A 22775-nucleotide genomic window follows, 5' to 3' on the forward strand; every position below is an offset into this window, starting at 1 on the left:
TATTGTCACAATACGGCTACATTCGGTTCTTTTCGCAGCATGCATTGTATCGGATCCAAATGATGCAAACCAAGTCTCATGAGGCTAAAATTATGTGGCGACAGAATTTATTCTTTCATTTTTTAAGATTTATTCAGAAATCTGCAAGTTTTTCTTATGATTAAGAAAATAAAGACAGATTTTCACTTTGTGATTAGTAAAACTGCAAATGCAGGGTCATGTGGCAGGCTTTTCCTGACCTATTTATAGCTGACTAATGACGTTTTATAGTCTGATGTCTGTTCGAAGTAGTCAAAATGGAAATACTCTTGATGGGCAACAAATACAGCATGCATAACATAAAATATGAATTTGATGACTGGAGCTTAAAGTGGAATGTTTTTAAAAGTGCCGTCCCCAGGTCCTATGTATGTTTTAATGGAACAGCCCTAAGTTACAGATATAATAAAATTTGCCATGCTGTGTGCAGTTTCTAAAGGCATAATACCAAATAACTCAACTTCATGTGCATATGTATCTGTCTCTCAACATGTTTTATATGGTGTGTTATCAAAGATGGAGAGACCTTAAGTTGCTTTATGAGTGAACTTCTTCTTGTTATATATCTCCATCAGGCACAGTAGAAAAAAACAGCAGTTTCTTCTTTTTAAAAGTAGTTCCTAGCACGTTGACACCACAACTGAGACAACCAGACTGAGATAAGAAAAGAAAAGGTTAGGAAATCAGCTAGATTTCTCCATCACATGGGTGAGAAAACATTGTTTACTATTAAAAAGAGCTAATAGTTAAGTTTCAGTCTGATCAACAAACAACAACTGGAAGAATCAAGGTCACCAACACCAATTATATATACATATATATTTTTACACTCAATGCCTCCGATCCACCCACCCCACTTAAATTCTGAAATACCCCTACATTAAATGTATTTCAACAAAAGAAAGAAAAAATCCCCACAATTTAAGGTAATCATACTTTACAACTGACAAAAACATTTATGCCAAGTTTTATTAAACAAGACACTTTAATAGCCTATTTTAATTGGACAACTCAAAATAAAACAGAAGGGTCTGGATTACCTCCCCCTTCCACCTCACCATAATCTTTAATTTAATTTTAGAACAGCTGCAAGTCCTTTGCCAGGGGGCAAAATGTTGTGATCCCAACAGCAAGACAGACAAATACAAAACCAAAAGATACTGAATCCAAAATGCCAATGACTAGACCATCAACCACTTTGCCAAATTGCCAATGACTAGACCATCAACCACTTTGCCAAATTGCCAATGACTAGACCATCAACCACTTTGCCAAATTGCCTATGACTAGACCATCAACCACTTTGCCAAACTGCCTATGACTAGACCATCAACCACTTTGCCAAAATGCCAATGACTAGACCATCAACCACTTTGCCAAATTGCCTACCACTTGACCACTTTGCCAAATGAAACCCACTAATCCAATCCGATGCTTTCAAGGGGCATTTTCTTGGGATGAAAAAAAACTCTACACTATAAGCTTGCTTACAAGTTGAATCCAACTGTAAACTGCACAGACCCAGATCTACCATCCCATGATGTGTTGGTAGATCTGGGTCTATTCAGTTTATTAGGAGTAATCAGTAGAACATTCAACACAGACCCTAATCTGCCAACACATTTTGACAGCCTATCAGGGTTCCGCGTTGTTAGAAGTTGGACTTGACTTATAAGCATGTGTATATGGTAACGATTTTCCACTTTCAAAAAATTTACATTTTTCTTGAAACTGCACAAAAATCTAAAAGTTTACATCTTGAACATAATGTTGGACAAGCAATAAAAAAACTCCACATTATTAATAAAGATATAATTAAAACTATATAATAATTTCTTAAAAACAATTAGGACTTAAATATTTTTAAATTTAACTTGCTTGCAAACCAAGAAATTATTTCAACCCTAATTTTATTAAATGAGATAAAGTAATTGTTGCTATGATCCAAGGTTTGGCATTTAAATTTACTCTATTATCAAAACTTCAGACTACTGTGTGTAATTGTATGTGTGTGGGGAGTGACAATATAGAACAAGAATGCAAATACTGAGAATGTACAGTAGTCATGTGTAAGAAGAACTGAAAGAAAACACTTACGTTGGAGTGTCTCTCCCATGTGATTTCATGAAGTTGAGGCCTTTATGTTGGCTCAGGTATGAAACCAGAGATTCTATTGTCCTGAAAGAAGTCAAATATTGCAATAAGACCATCAATAAAAACTGTACATAAACTAAGTATTCTCCTGTGACACACTAGACTTCAATGATAATGTACAGTTTATAAGTAGTATGATATAAGGGGTTTCTCAGCCAAAACCCTATTTTGTATTGATATGACAGCATGATTACCCCCTCCAAGATGTCCCATGTTAGTCTAAACAAATATGAAAACAACTTGTTGAGCCAAGAGTCTTGATTTCATTATTGATTACCTGTTGAGGACCTATCATTGAATCATCATCATCATCAGACAAAATAAGGTTTGGCTTAAAAATGCCCCCTTGTATCAAACTACTGCTGACCTCAATGGAAAATTACTATCACATGTACATTACGTGATTTTCTAATACTTTAGTCCATTTTGGAAAATTACTGGCACCAATTACTGTCCATGCTGACCTCAAAGGAAAATAACTGTTATGTGTAAACTGCATGATTTTTTCACAGTCTGGTCCATATGGAGTTCAGTGGAAAATTACTGGGCAGTACATTGCGATTTTTAAACAAGCCGTCATTCAGTATACACGCACTTGAAATTGTATACATACCTTTTTTTATTATCACAGTGAAATCGACTGTTTCTTGAATAATCTCAAAGATCAAATATCTCCCTGTTATTATAAAACTCTTGATAAATACCATCAGGTTGTATCTTGTACATAAGTGAGTCAATATCTGTAAATAACACGTCTGCATCAGGCCACTTAACCTTAACAAAATCGTAATGAAATTGGTAATTAGCCACTTTGATATCTCAAGTACTGCCATACTGACATAAACTGGCTTGTTTAACTTCAAATTTGTCTTTCTTTATAGAATGGCTACAAGATTTTCATTAAATATTTTCATACTGACAAAATCATCTGATGCAACAAGTTTATAATGATGTTCAACATTACTGATGATCTCAATATTGACTCACTTTCTGATACTTTCCATTGTATTGCCAAAGACTCTGTTATTGATGAGCTTGAAAAAGTTTTTTTTTAATTCAGTTTTTGCAACTGATATTCAGCTTGTATTAGCACGTGATGAACTTTTCTTAGTACCAGACCATGATCAACTGCTTGTTTAAGAGTTTTATAAAGTAAAACGTATCTCCATTTGTCAAGCAGATTAGGAACTAGTTTGTAAACAACAGATTTACCCTGTGAACAATTTCTCTGTTCATCAGATAATAAACTGTTATCAATCAGCATCGACTCTGGACAAAATGGATAATTATTATGTGCAACAAGACAGTCAAGATCAACTTGAACAAAATAACTAACATCAGGATTCTTACATCTGACTGTTTCTGTTTTATCAGTTTCATCAAAAAACTGTTTTTTCACTGATCCATCTGAAACCACCATATGGCATATACCTGGACATTCGATATGCATATAGGTTACTGGCACCAAGACAGGCTATAAAACTTGATGGAACTGTCTTATCGTAGTTGTGTAGATATTTATTACTAATATAAAACTTATCTTTATCAGATAAAAACGTTTCATCAAATCTGCTCAATCATTGAGATATTCATAAGGAAAAATTCCTTTTCTTGTTAACAAGCTCAGCAAATCTGGCATGTGGCCAAAATGTTCAGTCAAATTATCAAAATTACTGCAGCCTTTTACAAGCTCGTCTAGCAATGCAGCCATAAACTGCAGACTATCAATAAATCTTATCTTACTTAGTGTCACTGACATGTACTTTTCAGTGTTATTTGGGATACACTTTGTTTTATCGCTGTTATTAATTTTCAGATGGTGGATAATATCTTAATTGCCCAGTGCTTCAACAATGATCACATTCTCTGAAATCGTGAAAGTCAACAAGAACAAAATCTGGTGCAGTATATTTTAAATTACATTTGTCATGTGCTGGACCATGATACTTTCCAGTAATATGATGGTGATCTTTTACATGATCTTGAGGCAAAAGCACCTGTTCACAAATACGAAATATTTCTGCTGAAGCAAATTCAGCTTCTTGATTAACTGTTAGCTTTTTCATTGTTTTGTCTTAGCAGGTAACATCATGATGAGATCAATTTTGCTGACAAGATTTTTAACAACCATACAGTAGGATCTTTACCTCTATAAATCTTTAATGATTCTGATAAAGATCTATCAACAGCACAGACAACTTTATGCGCTACACAAGAGTTATTTTCTGCTCCTAGCACTGGAAGTAAAATAGACTTGATAATTGCATATATTATAAAAGGCACTTTCATCTTGTGTCTGTAATTTGTAAATTGTAATATTTTTTCATCTTCACCAGGCATGGATATTCGCTGTACATTAGAGCAATACTTGAGATGTCTACTGAAAACCAGCTGCAACTTACAACCATGCAAACATCTGAAACATAAATATTTCTTTTCCTTGTGCTTGTTATACAGACTTCTGACTAGCCCATTAAAGTTTTTGATCCACGGTTAATGATTTTTATAAAACAACAAATTTACTGTTGTTTGTGATGCTCGATCGCTGATGTATCTTGGATATATATTTTGTTTATCATCAACACCAAATACATCAATACCTTCAGGTAACAGCTGTTTTGTTTGTTTTTCAAATTTTGGAATCTGATATTTAGAAACAGGAAAGACAATGCCGTTAAAGTTTAGATTATTAACATGACTAATATAATTTGAGGCTCAATAAGGACGATCTCGTGCTGGAAATAACGCTGATAACACTGTGCATTGGATATATTATTTGTCATTATTTCTGAGATTTATAAAACATTTCAAGTTTTCTTTTTTAGCTGGCAGTTTGACATATGAGCCACCTTGCAGTGGATTATATTTCATAGTGTGAACTAGTATGTCTGATACTTTATCAAATTTCCAGCCCGAACCAGATGCTGTGTACTCATCAATATTCTTCCATATCTCCTGAAATATATTATCTGACAACAATATTAAATCTGTCCCTGTTGGAATTTGACTAGATTTTGATGTAATATAAGGATCTGCAAATTCTTCACATTGCTGAGCTGCAATATGCCCTGACATAGGCATCTGATTGACAAGCCTATCTTCAGCTTGCTGTTGGGATTCCAGAGATATAATTAGCTTAGAAACCTGAACATCAAACTGAACTACAATCTTTGGACCCTTGTGCGTGGCAAGCTTGGATTTAATTGTTGGCAGAAGCAGATGATACAAATGTTTGGTAGAGAAATTTGCTAGTGAACAGTTATTATCAAATCTCCAGCTGTTATCAAACCCAGCAAATGCAGATGCAATTTTTCTAGGCTGATATCTTTCTGTTGAGAATAAACTTCTCTTTGTGATATCGGCAAGTTTCAGCATTGCTATATCTACTTTTTTATATTTCTCTAATAGTACAATACAAAATATCAATTAGAGAAAAAAAAATGATATTTATTATAATGACATAAAAACTGTATCATATGTCTATTATTATCTCCAACTTTTTGTGGGATGTAGGAATTATTCTACCACCATCAGACGTACAACTGCTATGCAGGAAATATGCTTGGCATGGTGATTAATCTTAAAACTAAGGCTCTGCTTGGGATTAGAACTCCGGCTGGTTAAAAGATAAAAGTGAAAGGTGCTCATGATACTGAGTACACTAAAATGCTTATCAAGGACTTTATGCATAATTACGCTATTCTGTGATGAGATTCCAATGGGGATGCGAGTCTATCAGGTAAATGGAAGTATGACTGACAATAATATCACCAACTTGCCATTGCAAGACAACTTTCAATCACATCCGATTTATGATTTTTATGATGCTAACGACAGAGGAATTATCAGAAATATTAAAACAAGAAAAATTATTGAAAGTCTCAATAATCATGGTTACTTAAACATGATGATCCATGGAACTAATAATAATCAAGTTTGTTACAGATCTCAATTTATCTATGAAGTGTTTCATGGTTTGATTCCTAGCGGTTTAGTTGTGGATCATAAAAACAGAATTAAAAACAATACCAACTTGAAAACCTTGAACTTGTGTCACAACAAAAAAAAAAACGTTTGTCAAGGAAAAGGAAAGTGTAATCTTAAACAACCCGTTTGTCCTATTATAGTAGCTACCACACGAGAAGAAATCAAATTTCCATCAATCTCAGCAAAGCAAAACATCTAAACCTTAAACCAAGATCAGTAAAACTTGTTTTAGATGGTACTATAAAATCCACCTTTTCAATGATAACCTTTGATAGAATCTTATTTTAATATCAATCACCTGCTGTTTAGTATTTGTGGGACTTCACTATTTGTCAAGCAGCAACTGACATATTTATTTAAAGTTTCTTTGTCATATTCAATAAATATCTTTCTATGTTGAAGTATATAACTGAGTTCTATGCTGCTGAAGAAGATCAAATTATTTTTTCTTGTTCTAATTCAAAGCGAGCTTCCACGTTAACATCACCGTGGAACATATTTTTTACATCATCTTCCAGCCAGCTGATAAGGATTTATAACATTAGCCTGAGTAGCAAATCTATATATATAGTTGATAATTAACACAAAATTGCACTTTATTTACAGATCAATTTTCAGAATATTTTTTAGATTTTCCCTTCAAACAGCAATGAGCCCATTTCATAATAGTATCCCATTCATAGCAAACAAATATTTTTTTACACTTCTCAAGAACTGATACCTCAGAATCTGTCAGTAACACATCAAATGCTGAATAAGGATCATATTCAATGATAAAATTCACAACCTTTTTTCTCTGTTTTTTTTATATAGTCATAAATAGCTTGACAGCTTCGAATAAGTTCATATTTAAGATTTTAGCTCTGATGATTCATCTTTTTTTGTCCACTATTTTATTGTAGTAATTTAGCAAAAAGTCTCATGTATAGATTTCTCAAACAAATTTCTTGTTCACAAAAAGACTGTCAGAATGTTAATGTGATACTGATCATGATACAGAACATCAGCATCTAAATACTGCAGTGCATCAGAATTCTTTGAATTCCAATACTAACAGTCATGCAAAAACATCACTGGATTGCTAGAAATCTGAATACTGCAGCCCATCAGAATTCTTTGAATTCTGAAACTGACAGTCATGCAATATTGAGGATAAATTTGCAGATGCATCTGGTATAGTACAAGAAGATGAACAAGTTTGTATCACAGTAAAATCATGCTATAATGTAAAATATCACCTCGCTAATAAGATTGAAAAGTTTAATTCTACTGTCTCCGAATGTCAGACATTCTGGGAATTGTCCAAGCCATTTATGAATCGTGGACAGTGAAAAGTTTATGGCCATTAAAAATAATACAAACTTTGATCTTCTGTTTGTTAAGATTTTTAACCTGTTGGAAGAGTGCGAGCACTGTTTTAAACTCCATGAAAAGACAACATTTGATATCATTGTTCAGGCCAATGAAATATAAGTCTGTCCTTTTGAAATATGTAAAGATTTAAAGTGACTGGATTTGATTGTTGGATGCTATGTATCACACAATCAAATCACTTGCAATTTAATCAAAGATTTTTTATTTCACTAGTTGGTATCTAGCTATTAAATCTGTCACCATAACCTCTCTATTTAACCAAACTTCGCTTACCTTTTCTTGTTATTACTCACTCAATGATGAAGATATCCTGCTCTGTCCACTGCAGCTCCTGTTCATAGAAACTTCCAGTAATTTCTTCTCCTGGTGAATCTTTTAGTTTGTAAGTTACTGGTATTGTGTTAAACTTTTATCCACAACAAATACTTCCTCAGACCAATTCGGAGTGAATCCTTTATCAAACGCTTTTTGCACTAGTGAAATTCTAACATGATTGCCGACTTTAAATTTGTGCCTTCCACACATATTCTTGTTCAACAGCAGTGGATTATTAACAGCTTCACTGGGCAACATTACAACTGTTTTATGTTTAATGTTATTGTAATCTGATATAGTCTTTGGCAGACCATCAACATACCTGTTAGTGCTTCGGGCTGCAAGTTGTTTGTACATCTTTTCTTTTAGCATACGATTAAATCTCTCGTCATTGACACTTTCCCCTTCATTCCCGGTGATGTATTTGGAGGTTATTTTGTTCCAGAAACTGCTTGAATTGCTTATTAAAAAACTCAGCTCTTTGATCTGTCCATACCTTATTAGGCTTTCTTCGGTGTTAATTATAATCTCTCCCAATGCATTAGTTATAGTTTTTCCTGTTTTATTTACAACAGGTACACTAAATGTGTAGGGGCCCCGAGTGGTCTAAAGTGCTCTTCATTACAGATCACTGCTATCTCATCTCTGTCTGTGTGGGTTCGAGTCTCGGATTCAGCTAATGTGGATATGTGAGAAAGCTTGCCAGTAGCTTCTCGTTGGTCGGTGGTTCTTTCCGGGGTTTTCCCGGGTTCTTCCTCCACCATTAATACTGGCCGCCATGTATAGCCTATCGTGTGCTGAAAAATGGTGTTAAACCCTACAACAACAACTAAATGTGTATTTAGTAAAAATATCAACTATATTCATCGGGTACCTTCTGTTGTCATTATGCTCTGAAATATCTGACATATCACCTAAATCTATTACCCATATGTCATCAAATGAATTTGCGACAACCCTTTGTTGAGGAATTTTTTTGTTTGTTTGTGAAGTTGAGACTGCAAGCTTCTCCAGTGCGAGACTGCTAGCATCTCCAGTGCGAGACTGCTCTCATCATAAAGTACATTCTTACCAAACTGAGACTGAGGCGCATGCGCCATACTGATGCCAAGTTTATATTTCACTTTAATGATACCTTGTACAAGCTTACGATCAATTCGCTCTTGCAGCCTGTAAAACAGACCACCTTTTGATTTCATATTACTTAGCTCATCAAGCATAATACGGTCGCAAGCAGATTTATCGGTTTTGTTGTCACAGTAATATATGCCATGATGCTGTGCAATTTCCTCAACCTGATTATACAGTTCCTGGCCCAGGATGGGATTGTCATTTCCATCAAGTTGTTTATGGAGCAGATTCCAAGGCCCTGTGTACTGGTGAAAAGGCAGTGTCCATCCTTTACAGAGTTTCGGTAATTTACCAATTAAATTGTGAATATCAAAGCTGGATCTGATTACAGCTCGTTGATTACACAGACAATAACTTACTATTTTATTCTGCTCTATACAGAGATCACAGCTTTACATTCACACGATTTGCTTGCAAAATGGCTTTGCATTTTTGTTATAATTTAATCATCAACTAAAATAGTATTAGGATTTATTTGCATTCCCTGATCTCCAGTAGTGAATCACATTTGAGAAACATACTCTTTTTCTTGCCACAGGCAGCAGATATACTTTTCAGCATTAGTCTCTTACTGCTAGTTGTTTCTGTTGTTTAATTTGTATGTTTCATTTTACTTCTGCACTTCTGGCAAAACATGGTCATTTTTATATTTGATTGTTAGATAAAATTGCAATTTTGTTATTTTTCAAGCTTGGTTTAGGTGTGAATTGTAATATAAATTTCAGAAAATCAAGTTAATCAGAAGAGTAATTGAATTTTTTATACTTGGACGACAGCATGTACTGTTTGATAATGTCACATGGTGACAGCCCAAACAAAACTAAATAGTTGTTTTTATAAAGCGCTACCCAACACATACCAGATCCATCATTGACATTTTCAATATTTATTACACAAGTTACAAGCTCTCCAGGTCATGACTGGACCACTAGCAGTATGCTTTTTTGAATCCCAAGCTCATCTTTTAAAAATATTCCTTGAAACCCACTGATATCTTTCAGTTTATCTGCAATCTCAAAGTTCTTCAAAGTTCTTTCAGCGTCTGGTACCGTGTAGTATTAGTTGAATTTTACTCAACCTATTCAAATTCTGTCGTTGAGTTATCTTTTGGTATTTCCTCAGTCAGGTCAAGGTAATTTTTTGAAAGACATTTTTATTAGCAATTATTTGACAAAATAATGAATCGCTCAACAATTTGAGATTGTAAAAGAAACCTATTAGAATGCTGCAATATCTGGTCAAGTGCTAGCACTCTGAGGTCTAGTTTTAGTTACTAAGTTTCTAATAATTTCTTTGCCGGACAGCGATAGCAGGTGTTTTGTCAATTTAATAACCCTGGAGTGGTTTCCGATGTTAGTGATATTTTAGAAATTACTTGTTTTATATCCCTATCATTTGCGATAGGTGCACTTGGTGGTCCACCCTTAATTTTGAGTCTGGCTGCATTGATTGAAATGTGAAATCATCATTCAAATTAGTTCTTATATTTGCCATAGCATGCCAAGCAGTAGTTGATATTAGTCCTATTTCGTATTTTTTATCGCTGTCAAGTTCGATTAGTGGATTATAAATAACAGAACTTTGCACTATCCACTGTAGTCTGTGATGAATCAAGCAGTAATGTAGTTGATAACATTCTTTTCTTAGCTGATAGATAAAAACTGAACTGCTAGCAGTTTGTGCTTTGCTGTTAGTGAATTAATTCGCCATGAATCCATTTGCAATAATAAGATCACAGTGTAAACTATAATATTTGTTAGATGTTAGAAAACCATTTGATCTGAGATTATCTAAAATTTCAACAATTTCGTTATCGATTTCTGTGCTCGTATTTCCGGCTTCCGTCAATCAACTATTTCAGCAGTCAAGTTATATAGTTTAATTCCATGAACTGATTATGCAGATCTGAATGAATCATCTGAATAATTCATCTGCTTGCTTGACCTCGAGGTAGATCTTTCTGAGATTATCATAAGACTCATCTAAGACATTTCTTTTTTCTCTTCTTAAACATTCATATCTTGTCTCAATCAAAATACCAAAAAGCTTTTTTCAATGGTCCACCTTTAGCTTTTCTGTACATGTGTATTGTATCTAAGATATCAACTGCTAAAATACCGATTCCATAGATCATCCCAAGAGCAATAGTAATTTCATTAAAATCCTTGTCATCAGTAAACTCACAAGTTTTTTGTTATCATTAATCAAGTCATCATATTTTCATAATTCTCTGATGTGAACATCAAGTTTCGAGCTAACATCATCATACTCATTATCTCTCCACTCTCTCAATTCTGACAAACCATTTTTTATATTACTACTTCCCAGAAAGTATCTGGGATCTATGGATTTAGAATGTACAATCGTGAGGAAGAGTGCACCAAAGACACGTGATCTTGATCCAATTGCAAAATCACTGCTGCTTGAGTGCTTAGATCCAGTATTGCCTTTGCTAACTGATATTATTAACACCTCTCCCTCATCCGGGGAATTCCCATCATTTTTCAAAACTGCCATTGTAAAGACTCTGCTGAAGAAACCAACACTCGACCATAACGATTTAAAGAACTGCTGCCCAATTTCTAATCTCCCATTCATATAGAAAATCTTAGAAAAGGTTGTTCTATCCCAGCTTGTATCTGATGTGAATTCAAACGGTCTTTTTAGTCATGAACAATCTGCATATCGCCCTTGCCACAATACTGAAACTACACTTCAAAAAGCAGTTAATGACATCCTCTCTGCTTTGGATAGCAGAAAGATTAGTCCTCACTGTCCTTGATTTGTCTGCAGCATTTGATGCAATAGACCATGATATATTACTTCACCGTCTCCAACATGTATTTGGCATTCATGATACAGCCTTACAAGTCCTGCTCTCAAATGTCATTGATCATCATCCAGTGTCTCACCAATTGTATGCTGATGACACCCAAATATACAAATCTAGCCACCCAAATGAAGTTGATGCTACCATCCAAGGTGTAGAGAGGTGCATTTCTGATGTGAAATCATGGATGACATGTAACAAGCTGCAGATGAATGATGATAAAACTGAGGCCATTCTGATCACAACTCAAAGACTTTCTCAGTCACATCCTTTACTGCAAACAATAAATATCTGTAACGCCAACATTAAATTCACAGTCAGTATGAAACTTATGTGTCACTCTGGACAGTACTCTCACGTTGCACGAACATATGCAAGGCTGCATATCTTGAGCTGAGATGCATCAGCTCCATTTGCAAATATCTTTCAGCTGATGCCACTAAACACTTGTATGTTCATTAGTACTTTCAATACTGGACTACTTAACTCAATTCTGTCTGGTTCATCTCAATATCTACTCCAAAAAGTTCAAAACACAGCTGTTCAGATCATACTCAGAGTACCACGATCAGAGCACGTCCTCCCCACTTCTCTGTACCCTACATTGGCTATCCATTCAATCCAGAACCAAACACAAAATTTGTTCTCTGTGCTACATTTCACTGACAGACTCCAGTCCAATATACCTATCTGACCTCACCCATGTGCACACATCAGCAAGATACTTATGCTCCTCTTCTGACAATCGTATACTCATTATCCCTACTATGAAAATGAAGTCATATGGACATTCTTTTGCAAACCAGGGCCCAGCAACATGGAATGAATTGCCCACTGAACTTAGACACAAAGACACAGCGATCCCATTCAAAAGTTCTCTCAAAACTCACTTATTTTGACTGCAAGAACAAACTTAAAGACCTAATAATGTTTCCTACCTTAAATATTTTCTGCATGTTTTTTATGTTTTTTGATTTCATGGTGTTTGTTTTCTGTAATAATATCATGTTTTTTTATGTTATAGGTGTTGTCTAATGTTGTAAAGCACTTAGAGCTTCTACAGGTTAGGCGTTATACAAAGTCCTCATTATCATAATTATTATTATTTTCATACATTTAATTGATTTCTTTTATATGTCTGACTCATAAAATAAACCTGTCAGGATCCTTAGATAACACCTCATCTAACTTCATAATTTTTTCTGGAAGTTGAGCTTGTCTTGATGTGACACAGACTGGAACTAGCTAATAGATTTTACTGACATCATGTACACAATTTCAATGTGCATATACTGAACGACGGTTTCTTTTAAAGTCACCATGTACTGCCCAGTAATTTTCCACTCTGGTCAAAATGGACCATAGTGTGAAAAAATCACATAGTATACACGTGACAATAATTTTCCACTGAGGTCAGCATGGACAGTAGTTTGATATAAGGGGCGTTTCTAAACCAAACCCTATTTTGTCTGACGATGATGATGATTTAATGATAGGTCCTCGAGAGGTAATCAATAATGAAATCAACATTGTTGCCTCAACAAGTTGTTTTCATATTTGTTTAGACTAACATGGGGGTCTGGGAGAGGGTAATTATACATTTGTCCTAATACAACATAAGGTTTATTGGCAGAGAAACCCCCTTATATCAAACTACTTTTATATTCTATTAACAAAACAAAACCTTTCACCAATTTATCATCAAGCATTCTGGGACAAACCATGCAAATGTTTGTAAGGATGTGCTTACTTGATGGGGTAGTCACTCTCACTCAGGTTGATGTAGTAGTCCCAGTGCCAGTCCACAAATGACAGCAAGTCTTTAATAAAGGAGAGGTGTGCCTCCAGTAAACTTGCCCCACCCCATATGGTAGCAAACCTCTGGCCAGACATTCGTACATTGGGTAACTTCTCTGCTAGTGGTTTTAACTCCTCATACATGTACTGGTGTCTCTGTGTTAAAAAATGTAAGAGTCATCTCTACTAAGCTTATAATATCTTTAATGAACTCAAAATTATGTTTTTTTCATTGACCCAAAAGACCACCAAAATAAAATTAAACAGTTCAGTTTCTAATTTAAAATTTATTAGTCATTAACGTTCACTCAAATCAATAAAAACTGTATTTCACCAACAAGACAAACATGTGCACTTTTGGTTTCCTCCAAATATTCAGTGCAGAAAGTGACTTTAAAAATGCATGCATATCTGTACTCAACACTCAGTGTACCAATGAAGAAAAACATTCCTTTCACAGAGTATTTAGTATTTATAAATTTGACAGCCTCTCCAGACTTCAGCCATTTGTATTCATTTTACCAGTCATATTAGTATTTACTTAATCTCTTCTCCTGATAATATTTGTGATCATGCTTTCTCTTGTCATCATGTAATTCTGACTGTTTCAGTGGCAGGTGAGCACAATGCAAATAGTTTCATATGTTTACAACTGTCACTACATGAATTTTTATCAACAGTGATACAATTATTAAACCTACTGTTTGGTATATTTCATGATTATTCATTGAGTCAGCGATTGTGACTGCTTCCAACTGGTCAATGCTAGCCTGAGACCCTATACCATTTGTTATCATCAGCAATGAAATCAGTGCCTGTGGGACAGTACACCAGGCTAGTTGCACATGCATGAAGAGTTTTGACAATAATCACAGTACGAGTCAATGAAATTTAATACCATTCCATCTGTGCCACAAGCATTTCTTGTAACTCATCAAGTGTAGGATGCTGGTAGGAACTCATTAACACAATATACAGATTAAGTAACCATTAAAAGAAATACCAAATGCACTAGCATGTATGGGTCTATGCAATTTGTTAGGAGTACAACAAACAGTATGGGTCTATGCAATTTGTTAGGAGTACAATATGGGTCTATGCAATTTGTTAGGAGTATAATATGGGTCTATGCAATTTGTTAGGAGTACAATATGGGTCTATGCAATTTGTTAGGAGTACAATATGGGTCTATGCAATTTGTTAGGAGTACAATATGGGTCTATGCAATTTGTTAGGAGTACAATATGGGTCTATGTTGTTTATAGTTGGACTTGGTTTATAAGCAAGTATATATGATAGTTTCCATGTCCCATGTTGAAGTTCCATTTAACTTGTGTAAAGTTCAACTTTATGTAACTTTGATATTAAATGTTTATAAAAAAAAGTCACACAACCTAAAAATTAACATTTCAATCTGTACTTGCTTCAATTAGTATTTGTGATGTTGAAAACATTATTCTTCTTTATTTCAGCAATGAAATCTATGTGAAACACATATATTATTTGTGACAACAGTTATGAAAATAGAAATTAAACATAAAAATGAATCTTGTTCTATTTTAATAAAAAGTGATCAGAATGAAAACTGTTAAAGTAACTTCATTGTCATTAAATACACATACTTACAAAAAAAATGTAATATTTGTGTTCCAAAAAAAATGTAATAAAGTAAAGATTATGTCTCTTAGTTCCTTTAGTGTCACCATCATGATGACGACATTGTTTGTAAAGCCCTAGCATTTTTTTCAAGGACTCTGAAAGGTTTTAAAGAAGTATTTTGTCTTATATAAATTAAACCATTTCTGAATGTTTCTTTGCCAACTAATGGTTTTGTGCCATTTGATCTGCCAAACTGCATCCCATTTTATTGATTATTTCCGGACATTACATAATTAACAAATCTTTTTGATTTACCAAGTGATATATTCTATTCCCTGTTAATGTTATATTTTGTCAGATATTTTTTCAAGAAGTTTTTCAAATTTTTTTAAGAAAACCAAGCTAATTCAAGGATTTTTCATGTCTGTATGAACCATGAGAGACTGTTCAGGGACTGTCCTGGGGGTGACCAGGGCAACTAAAGTACTGTTAATAGTACATTATTTGTGGTAAATTGATTTACAACACTTTTTAAAAATATAAAACCCTCTTTCATTAATCACATTCTCAGGTAGTAAAAGACATACCATTTAATCTGTGTACTATCATTGAGTGACAATGTCTAGCAATACTAAATGATATACTCCACCTTATTTAATAGGCATCTTTTTTTAACCTAAAATGAAAGTCATTCACAAGACTTGGTCAAGGTAAAGGTCACATAACTCTAGTTAATTTGCTAAAACCAAGTTTTTCCTTCAGTCATGCTAACCTTAACCTATGGACCCTAACAATAAAATTTGCCTTTCTGGTCTAAAATGCAAACCACCCACAAAAGTCTGGTCATGATTTGTGGCATTGGACTTGATTTATCTTGTGAAAACTGCTCTGCTTCTTGCAGTCCTTCTGACCTTCACTTTTAAACTCAAAGTTCAACCGGTGCTTTCTGTCTCAAATAAAAGCCAATTCCAAAGTATAGTCTAGGAATGTGTTACAGAATTCAACTAGTTTACTGGAAATCAGTGATCTTTCTTGACGTCCCTGTGACTCTGAATCATGACCTTTTACTACCAAAATAAATAGGTGTCTTTCTTATCTCAAATGCAAGCTATTTACAAAGTTCGGTCATGGTATCTGGAATGGAAATAAAGATTTTGTGGAAATAGTTCTTTCAACCCCTGTGACCTTCACAATTGACAATGAAATTAATAGGCTTTCTCCTTATCCCCATCCCAGTGCCAGTTACTTACAAAGCTGATAATGGTATCTGGTGGAGAAACTCAAATTATTATTTAGAAATAAACACAGGAGACAGACAGATGGACATCGTGACATATGCTCAAACTTATGGTAGGCACATAAAAAGTCATTTTTTGGGCATAAAACTTCACCTTGCATTAGTAGGAAACCAGTATTCATATCCCCCGTATTGCAGGGGTCAGAATGTCTGAGCATGATTTCAAATGTGATCAAGTTGCAGAAGCCACTAATATGGTTTTGTACTTTGAATGAGCCAATAATCAAGATGGAAGGACCATTCAAACAGTGTTTATCATATCTAACCAACAGTATTCTGTGATTACCAATTAACGTCATAATCTTCATTAGTCTCTGGGCTCAGAATGGCTAGAAGTGTACTGAATTAATAAATTCTCATCCAAAGATGCTAACCCCACCCCCATTTAAAAAATTTAAAACTGATGATTTCGTCATGACTTGGAATTTCAAAAATAAGAAACAAAATTAGAATTTATTTTGTTTAAAAAATATTTTGTGTCAGCAAATCTTTTCTAATGAAATGCATTAGTTTTGATATTAAAGCACTTTTCAAGGAATACTGAGCAATTTCCAAACACTTGTCCAGTACATTTTGGAGCCAACATCAAATTCAGTTACCTTCAAGGTAACCAATAGAATTCATAAAATTTCAAGGTAATCAATAAAATTCATGCAATTTTCAACATTGTACAAACCTTTGGTACCAAGTCTCCCTGGTTTCTCACTTGTCTTCTCCTTAAGTAAGATATGATTTTTCCATTACCTGGAAGCCTATGGTGGTTTCCAATTAAAGATTATTTATAATAACAGTAACCTTTCTTACATATCACTATTAACAAGACCTGTCGAAAACAATTTCATATTTTTCATCAAAACCTGTTTATAGCAGCCATCCATGGGAAAAGGTAAAAGTGTCAGTAACAGACAGGTGACCTCTGAAGGCAGGTTTAGATCTCTAACTTTGTACTGTAAACTGAACAGCACTAGCATTATCATTATTTCACACATAGTATTATTAGAAGTAGTAGTATGCTACCAAGATACATGCATTTAGTTTAGCTATTAGAAAAAAGAAAAAGAACCAAAAGTAATAAAATAGATTCCACACAAGTATACTGTATCATCACTTGTTTTTTTTATACTTGCCAATGACAAGAGATGCTACCTTGTTTACTGTTGAGACTAAGTATTTACCCATACCCAACTCTGCTTGTTCTATAATGTCTTATAAACCAATCTGATTATTTAAATACACCCTCATCAAATGAAGAAAAATATAAATGGGTATATGCACACTTTTATACATCTCTCTCCCACACACACACGACACATTTATCTCATTATCAACAGAAATTCAGAACCTTCAACTGAAATGAATATTCACATAAGATTCTCAGTATACTCAAGGGGTAACAATAATGACTTTGCCCTGCTAGCCAAACAGGGTAATGCAGTGAGAAATGGTCTCAAATATTTCTTCATTCTTTAACAAAAATGATTTTGACCTATTAGCCCAACAGGGCAATGCAGTGAGAAACGGTCTCAAATATTTTTTCATTCTTTTATGGAAAATGTTGTCACCTTACATAAAATTTCAACAATCTATCAATGATTTTTACTAATGAACTGTCACCCCATGTATACTATCCTGTGACTCCTCACATACTTACACTGTCTACATGTAAATAATAATAGTGCTGTGGATGATATATGTTGTTGAGGAGTCTCTTGACCTGCCTCACCGCACGACCATTGACCGTCAGTACGAAAACAATCCGTACCCTGGGAGTGCTGTCATTACTGGACGACATAACATCAGTCACAAGTGAAGCTGGATTCTTTTTCTTTTCTTCAATAAGTAGAAAAATGTAATCCTAAAAATTCCAATTAATTAGCTTCATAATATCATTTCATACTGTGACAAAACATATAGCAGCACAACACTGAAGTGTCATCAATTGTACAGATTATTTGCAGTTATGTTACAACTTCAGTATCAAAGAAAACAATGAAAGTCTATTACTGGAATGACATTACATTTCACCATCCCTGGGTCACCGACTTTTTAATCCAATTTAGGTTAGGGTCCATCCTAGGACACCTAGGATCCAACATCTAACTTGTCACACCAAACACATAAAAGAGTATATATTATTAAGTACTATACATATCTCTGTCTACATTCACATTAAATTACATCATCACAGTTGTTACAATGTGATGACAACAGAGTTCACTGGAATATTCAGCTGGGACAACAAATGGCCCCAGACCTCAGGTTGACAGCATTTACAACCTTGGATTACTGTGCCATTCTTTCAATTTTGTGAATTTATTGATCTTCATGATTATCAATTTGTGTGGTTATGTAAAAAATAACATTTATTTGGTTCACTTCATGCACTGGGATGGGATTCTGTTGTATCCACAGAAGAATCAATGTTGATTGGGTCTTTAAATTACAGTACTGATTAGTCCTGACAAACAGCACAGACTCAAATATGTTGGTGCATTATGTGGTCTTGGTCTGTGCAGTTTGCATTTGGATCTGACCTATAAGCAAATACATCATTTATTTCACTTCACATTTTGTACATGCAGTAGTCTCTTTTGATTCATTTTATAACCCATTTTCACCTTTACTTTTAGGCTATAAATTGTACAAATATAAGCTTCTTATCAGTTTTACTACAAAATGAGGGTGGGTGGGGCAGAGAAGTTTAAAGCACTCACCTTTACTGATCATTGCCATCTCATCTCTGTCTGCATGGTTCAAGTCTCAGGCTCAGCCTATGTGGGTATGTGAGAAAGCTTGTCAGTAGCTTTCCATAGGTTGTTGGTTCTTCCTGGGGTTTTCCCCGGAACTTATTCCACCTGTTATAACTAACACCATGTTTAGCTATCATGTGCTGAAAAATGACATTTTGCTGAAAGCAATAACAAAACAGGGGCATATTTATTCCACTATATCTTCAAAAGTTTGGTGTGATTCTTTGGAAACTTCTGTCAATAACCATAGTATAATCAATGCCAGGACTTTAATGGTTATGTAATCTTCCCCAAATCTGACTGGAAGAGGTGTTGTTGGGCCCATGGCATGTTGCTGTGCACTTTATGTAGTGCATCAGCATGCTGAACTGGCCCTGTATCAGCAGCAATCATGACTGATTATGTAGAAGAAGGGATGGATGTCTACTCTTTTGTTGCCAACTGACGACAGCACCTTCTTTGCTAAGAAGCCTGGTTGCAACATCAGGACTAAGTAATAATATGACTTGAAATGTTGACAGTATAATGCAATGTAATCACCCTGCGTGCTGAAGTTATCAAATAACACATTCTGTATGATAGCAGCTTGATGGATGTGATGTTTAAGGGCTCAGAATGATCTGAATTAATCTCTGTCAGCACCAAAGATAAATTCCACTTGGAAAACAGGGTAAGCGGTTCTGGTCTATTAAAATAAAAAATGTCTAACAGGTATGATAAACCCCTATGGTGACTTATATCCACTCTATCATGATGCCTGAATGTGTCTGAGATCATGGATCAGTAGTGGGAGCTAACTTTTTCTCCTTGATGGGCCTGAGAAAATAGTTGGCAACTGTGAGACTGAAGCACTCAAAGGGACAATGCTGTTGCACTTGTCCACGAACACCCACAATGTCACCTCATACACAAAGAGGAAGTCCTCCTAGTTTGTGAGATTTTCTTCATGACAGTAGGCTTAAATTCTTTTCTTCACAAGGTTCTCCAGACAAAAGATTGGTGTGGAGTAGTCTGTCTGGGCAAGGATAAAACATCTGTGGAATTGGCTGTTTGAATAGGTTGGGTCTTGGGGGAATTCTCCTGGAAAAATCTATAACCAGATTAAAAATTATTCACCAGGACTTGTCCAACCTGAAAGAGGCTATCAAAATCAGTTTGCAGTTGTGAACGCTCACTTTGTGAATTATATCTGGTACCAAGATCATGGGGTAAGTAGGTATACATAGTTCCCAAACTCATTTCAACTGATTGAGAGCGCATCCATGGCCCATGCCTCTGATCTCAGACTGGTGATTCTTCTTCTTCACAAACAGATCTTTCAGTGAGTGGCCCCCAAAAAGTATGAGTCTGGTGAAAGATCAATGAGTGGACAGACCACTCTATGTGAATGGTCTAGCCCCTTCATGACAAGGAATCAGCTTGGACATTACAGATGCTCAGAATATGTTTGATATGGGCCATTATATCCATATGTCTACACCAGCAGAGACAATTGCAAACCGGAACACATGGATCTGGTGACTTGCCCTCCCAGCTGTGTCAGGAGGAAGGCAACCACCAACTGCAAAATTGTCCTTCATAATCAAGACTAGGTTTTCATAACATTGAATCTTCCAGAAACTAATCACTAGAGCCTTCATTTCTAGAATGTTCATGTAGAGGGGTAAGTCTTCTGCAACCCTAACCCACCCATCCATTCACCACTAACTGTAGTAAAGTTGGGCAACAGATGGGGTCCCCAAGTGTAAGAGCTGTCATCCACACAGTCTGAGATTTCTGGCTTGGTTTTTTCTAAAGCAATTCCTACCATCAGTCACTGTATCACTGCTCACAATGTAGACCAGAAAAAAAAGATGACATGGTTGATTATCTTGGTGAAAGCCCTTGGGCTAATAATAAGGATGTATGGGAGAGTGCAAAATTGTTAAGTGGTTCCTTACAAACCAAACTGAAGGAACTTGTGCAGGGCTATAAAGATGTGAAAGCATGATTTATTAAGTCTAAATTGACAGAAAGTCTGACTGAAATAGCTGTCTCCATTTTGAACCTTAGTGCAGCTATGCATTTGTTGAGATCCATTACTGGTCTCAATTATGGAACGAAAATGGGAAACATGAAATTTTTGTTTTTCCATCATCGCTGGATTCAAGACAGAGTGGGCATCTTCCTAAAAATAATGTGTTCAAGGAATCTATTCCAAGGAGAAGTCATTGTTCTAAAACAGCTGCCTGAAAAGCTATTATCACTGTCCACCACAGAAGCCAGATTTTACTGGGTGATAGTCACAGGCTTTGAGTAAACTTAGAGTGACAGCCAGAAGTACATAGTTTATGCATCAACAATTACTTTGTTTAGCCACTATGGTTATGCCTCAAGTGAGAAGCATTCTGCATGCAGCCCATTCTCCTAATTCCTATACTCATTCACATGTACAATACATAGTTGACCTGATGATGGTTATATATCACAATATACAACGTAGAGACTTTTAAATGGAATGTTTACCACCGAATAAACATATTTATTCCAACTTCTAACTGCAATGGTCAGAAAGAGACTTCTGATTTTGCCAGGATGCATATAAGTCTAGCATAGATGAATCAAGGTTAACATAAATATAAAATACTTGACCCATAAAGCATATAATGTAGGTCACACTGATCTTTAAGGATGTAGTAGTAGTGCAACAGATGCATCATCAATTTCATGACTGGAACACAAACATCACCCATGAACAAAGTCACTGAGCATTTAATGTAGGTCACTAGAGGTGAAACGATTCATTGATATATCAATGCATTAATACTTTTGCTTTAACGATACATATATTTACATACCAGAGGTGAATTGTTTTGTTTCAAAACAGATTGATAACAAACAATAACAAAAATGTCTTCATGTTATGAAACAAAATACTTATGATTGTTATTTTAATCTTTAGCAATTGTCAATAAATATTAGTCATTTTCCTTGTTATTCTTTAAATGGAGAATGCATCTGAGGCAGCTGCTGTAGGCACAGTTGCTCATTTTTGTTAGTAAAAGCAAAAACATTCACCTTCTTACGAGGGCCCATAAATTTTACAAATTTTTTTGAGTCCATGCACTTGAAGAACTCAGGCAAATTAGTTGAAAGTTGCACACATGAAAATATACTCTGTGCAGTTTTAATTTTTATATAACAATTGACCTTAAAGGTGCTTTTTGTGACATTAGTTGCATCAGTAGATGTATCTTAGTGTCTGTTATGACATTTGTTTTTCAGGTAGTCAACTAATTACATATCTTGGTTTTTCAGAAAGGTTGTTAAACTAACTTTGACTAACACATTGTGTCATGGAATAAGCACTGTGTTTAAGTTTGAACCTTGAATCAAGAAGTTTTTACAAATGTGTGTTTAAAATATTAGCCAGCTACAAAACCCAAAATAGCTGATTCCCAGTGTAGTCAATCTTTGATGACTATTTCGCTCAGCAAATACTGGCTGATGATAGTGATGATCA

The 22775-nt window shown here is 34.9% G+C and overlaps 1 protein-coding gene across 3 annotated transcripts in view; it reads right to left on the reverse strand.

The window, feature by feature from the left end:
- LOC149803258 (xylosyltransferase Oxt-like) overlaps positions 1-22775 on the reverse strand; it is a 101539-nt gene that overhangs the window by 40274 nt on the left and 38490 nt on the right. For all 3 annotated transcript variants that reach the window (XR_016420165.1, XM_089952907.1, XM_089952908.1), the window contains exons 5-7: positions 18175-18353; positions 13581-13783; positions 2137-2217 (exon numbers count right to left, since the gene is read on the reverse strand). Coding sequence is in view for 2 of the 3 variants with exons in the window: in XM_089952907.1 (XP_089809033.1) it covers positions 2137-2217; positions 13581-13783; positions 18175-18353 (463 nt within the window). In the remaining variant the exon portion in view is untranslated. The remainder of the gene's footprint in view (positions 1-2136; positions 2218-13580; positions 13784-18174; positions 18354-22775) is intronic.

This window comes from Sinohyriopsis cumingii, chromosome 3 (genome assembly GCF_028554795.1).
Source record: "Sinohyriopsis cumingii isolate HCF-2022 chromosome 3, ASM2855479v2, whole genome shotgun sequence".
NCBI classification, from domain to species: Eukaryota; Metazoa; Mollusca; class Bivalvia; order Unionida; family Unionidae; genus Sinohyriopsis; species Sinohyriopsis cumingii.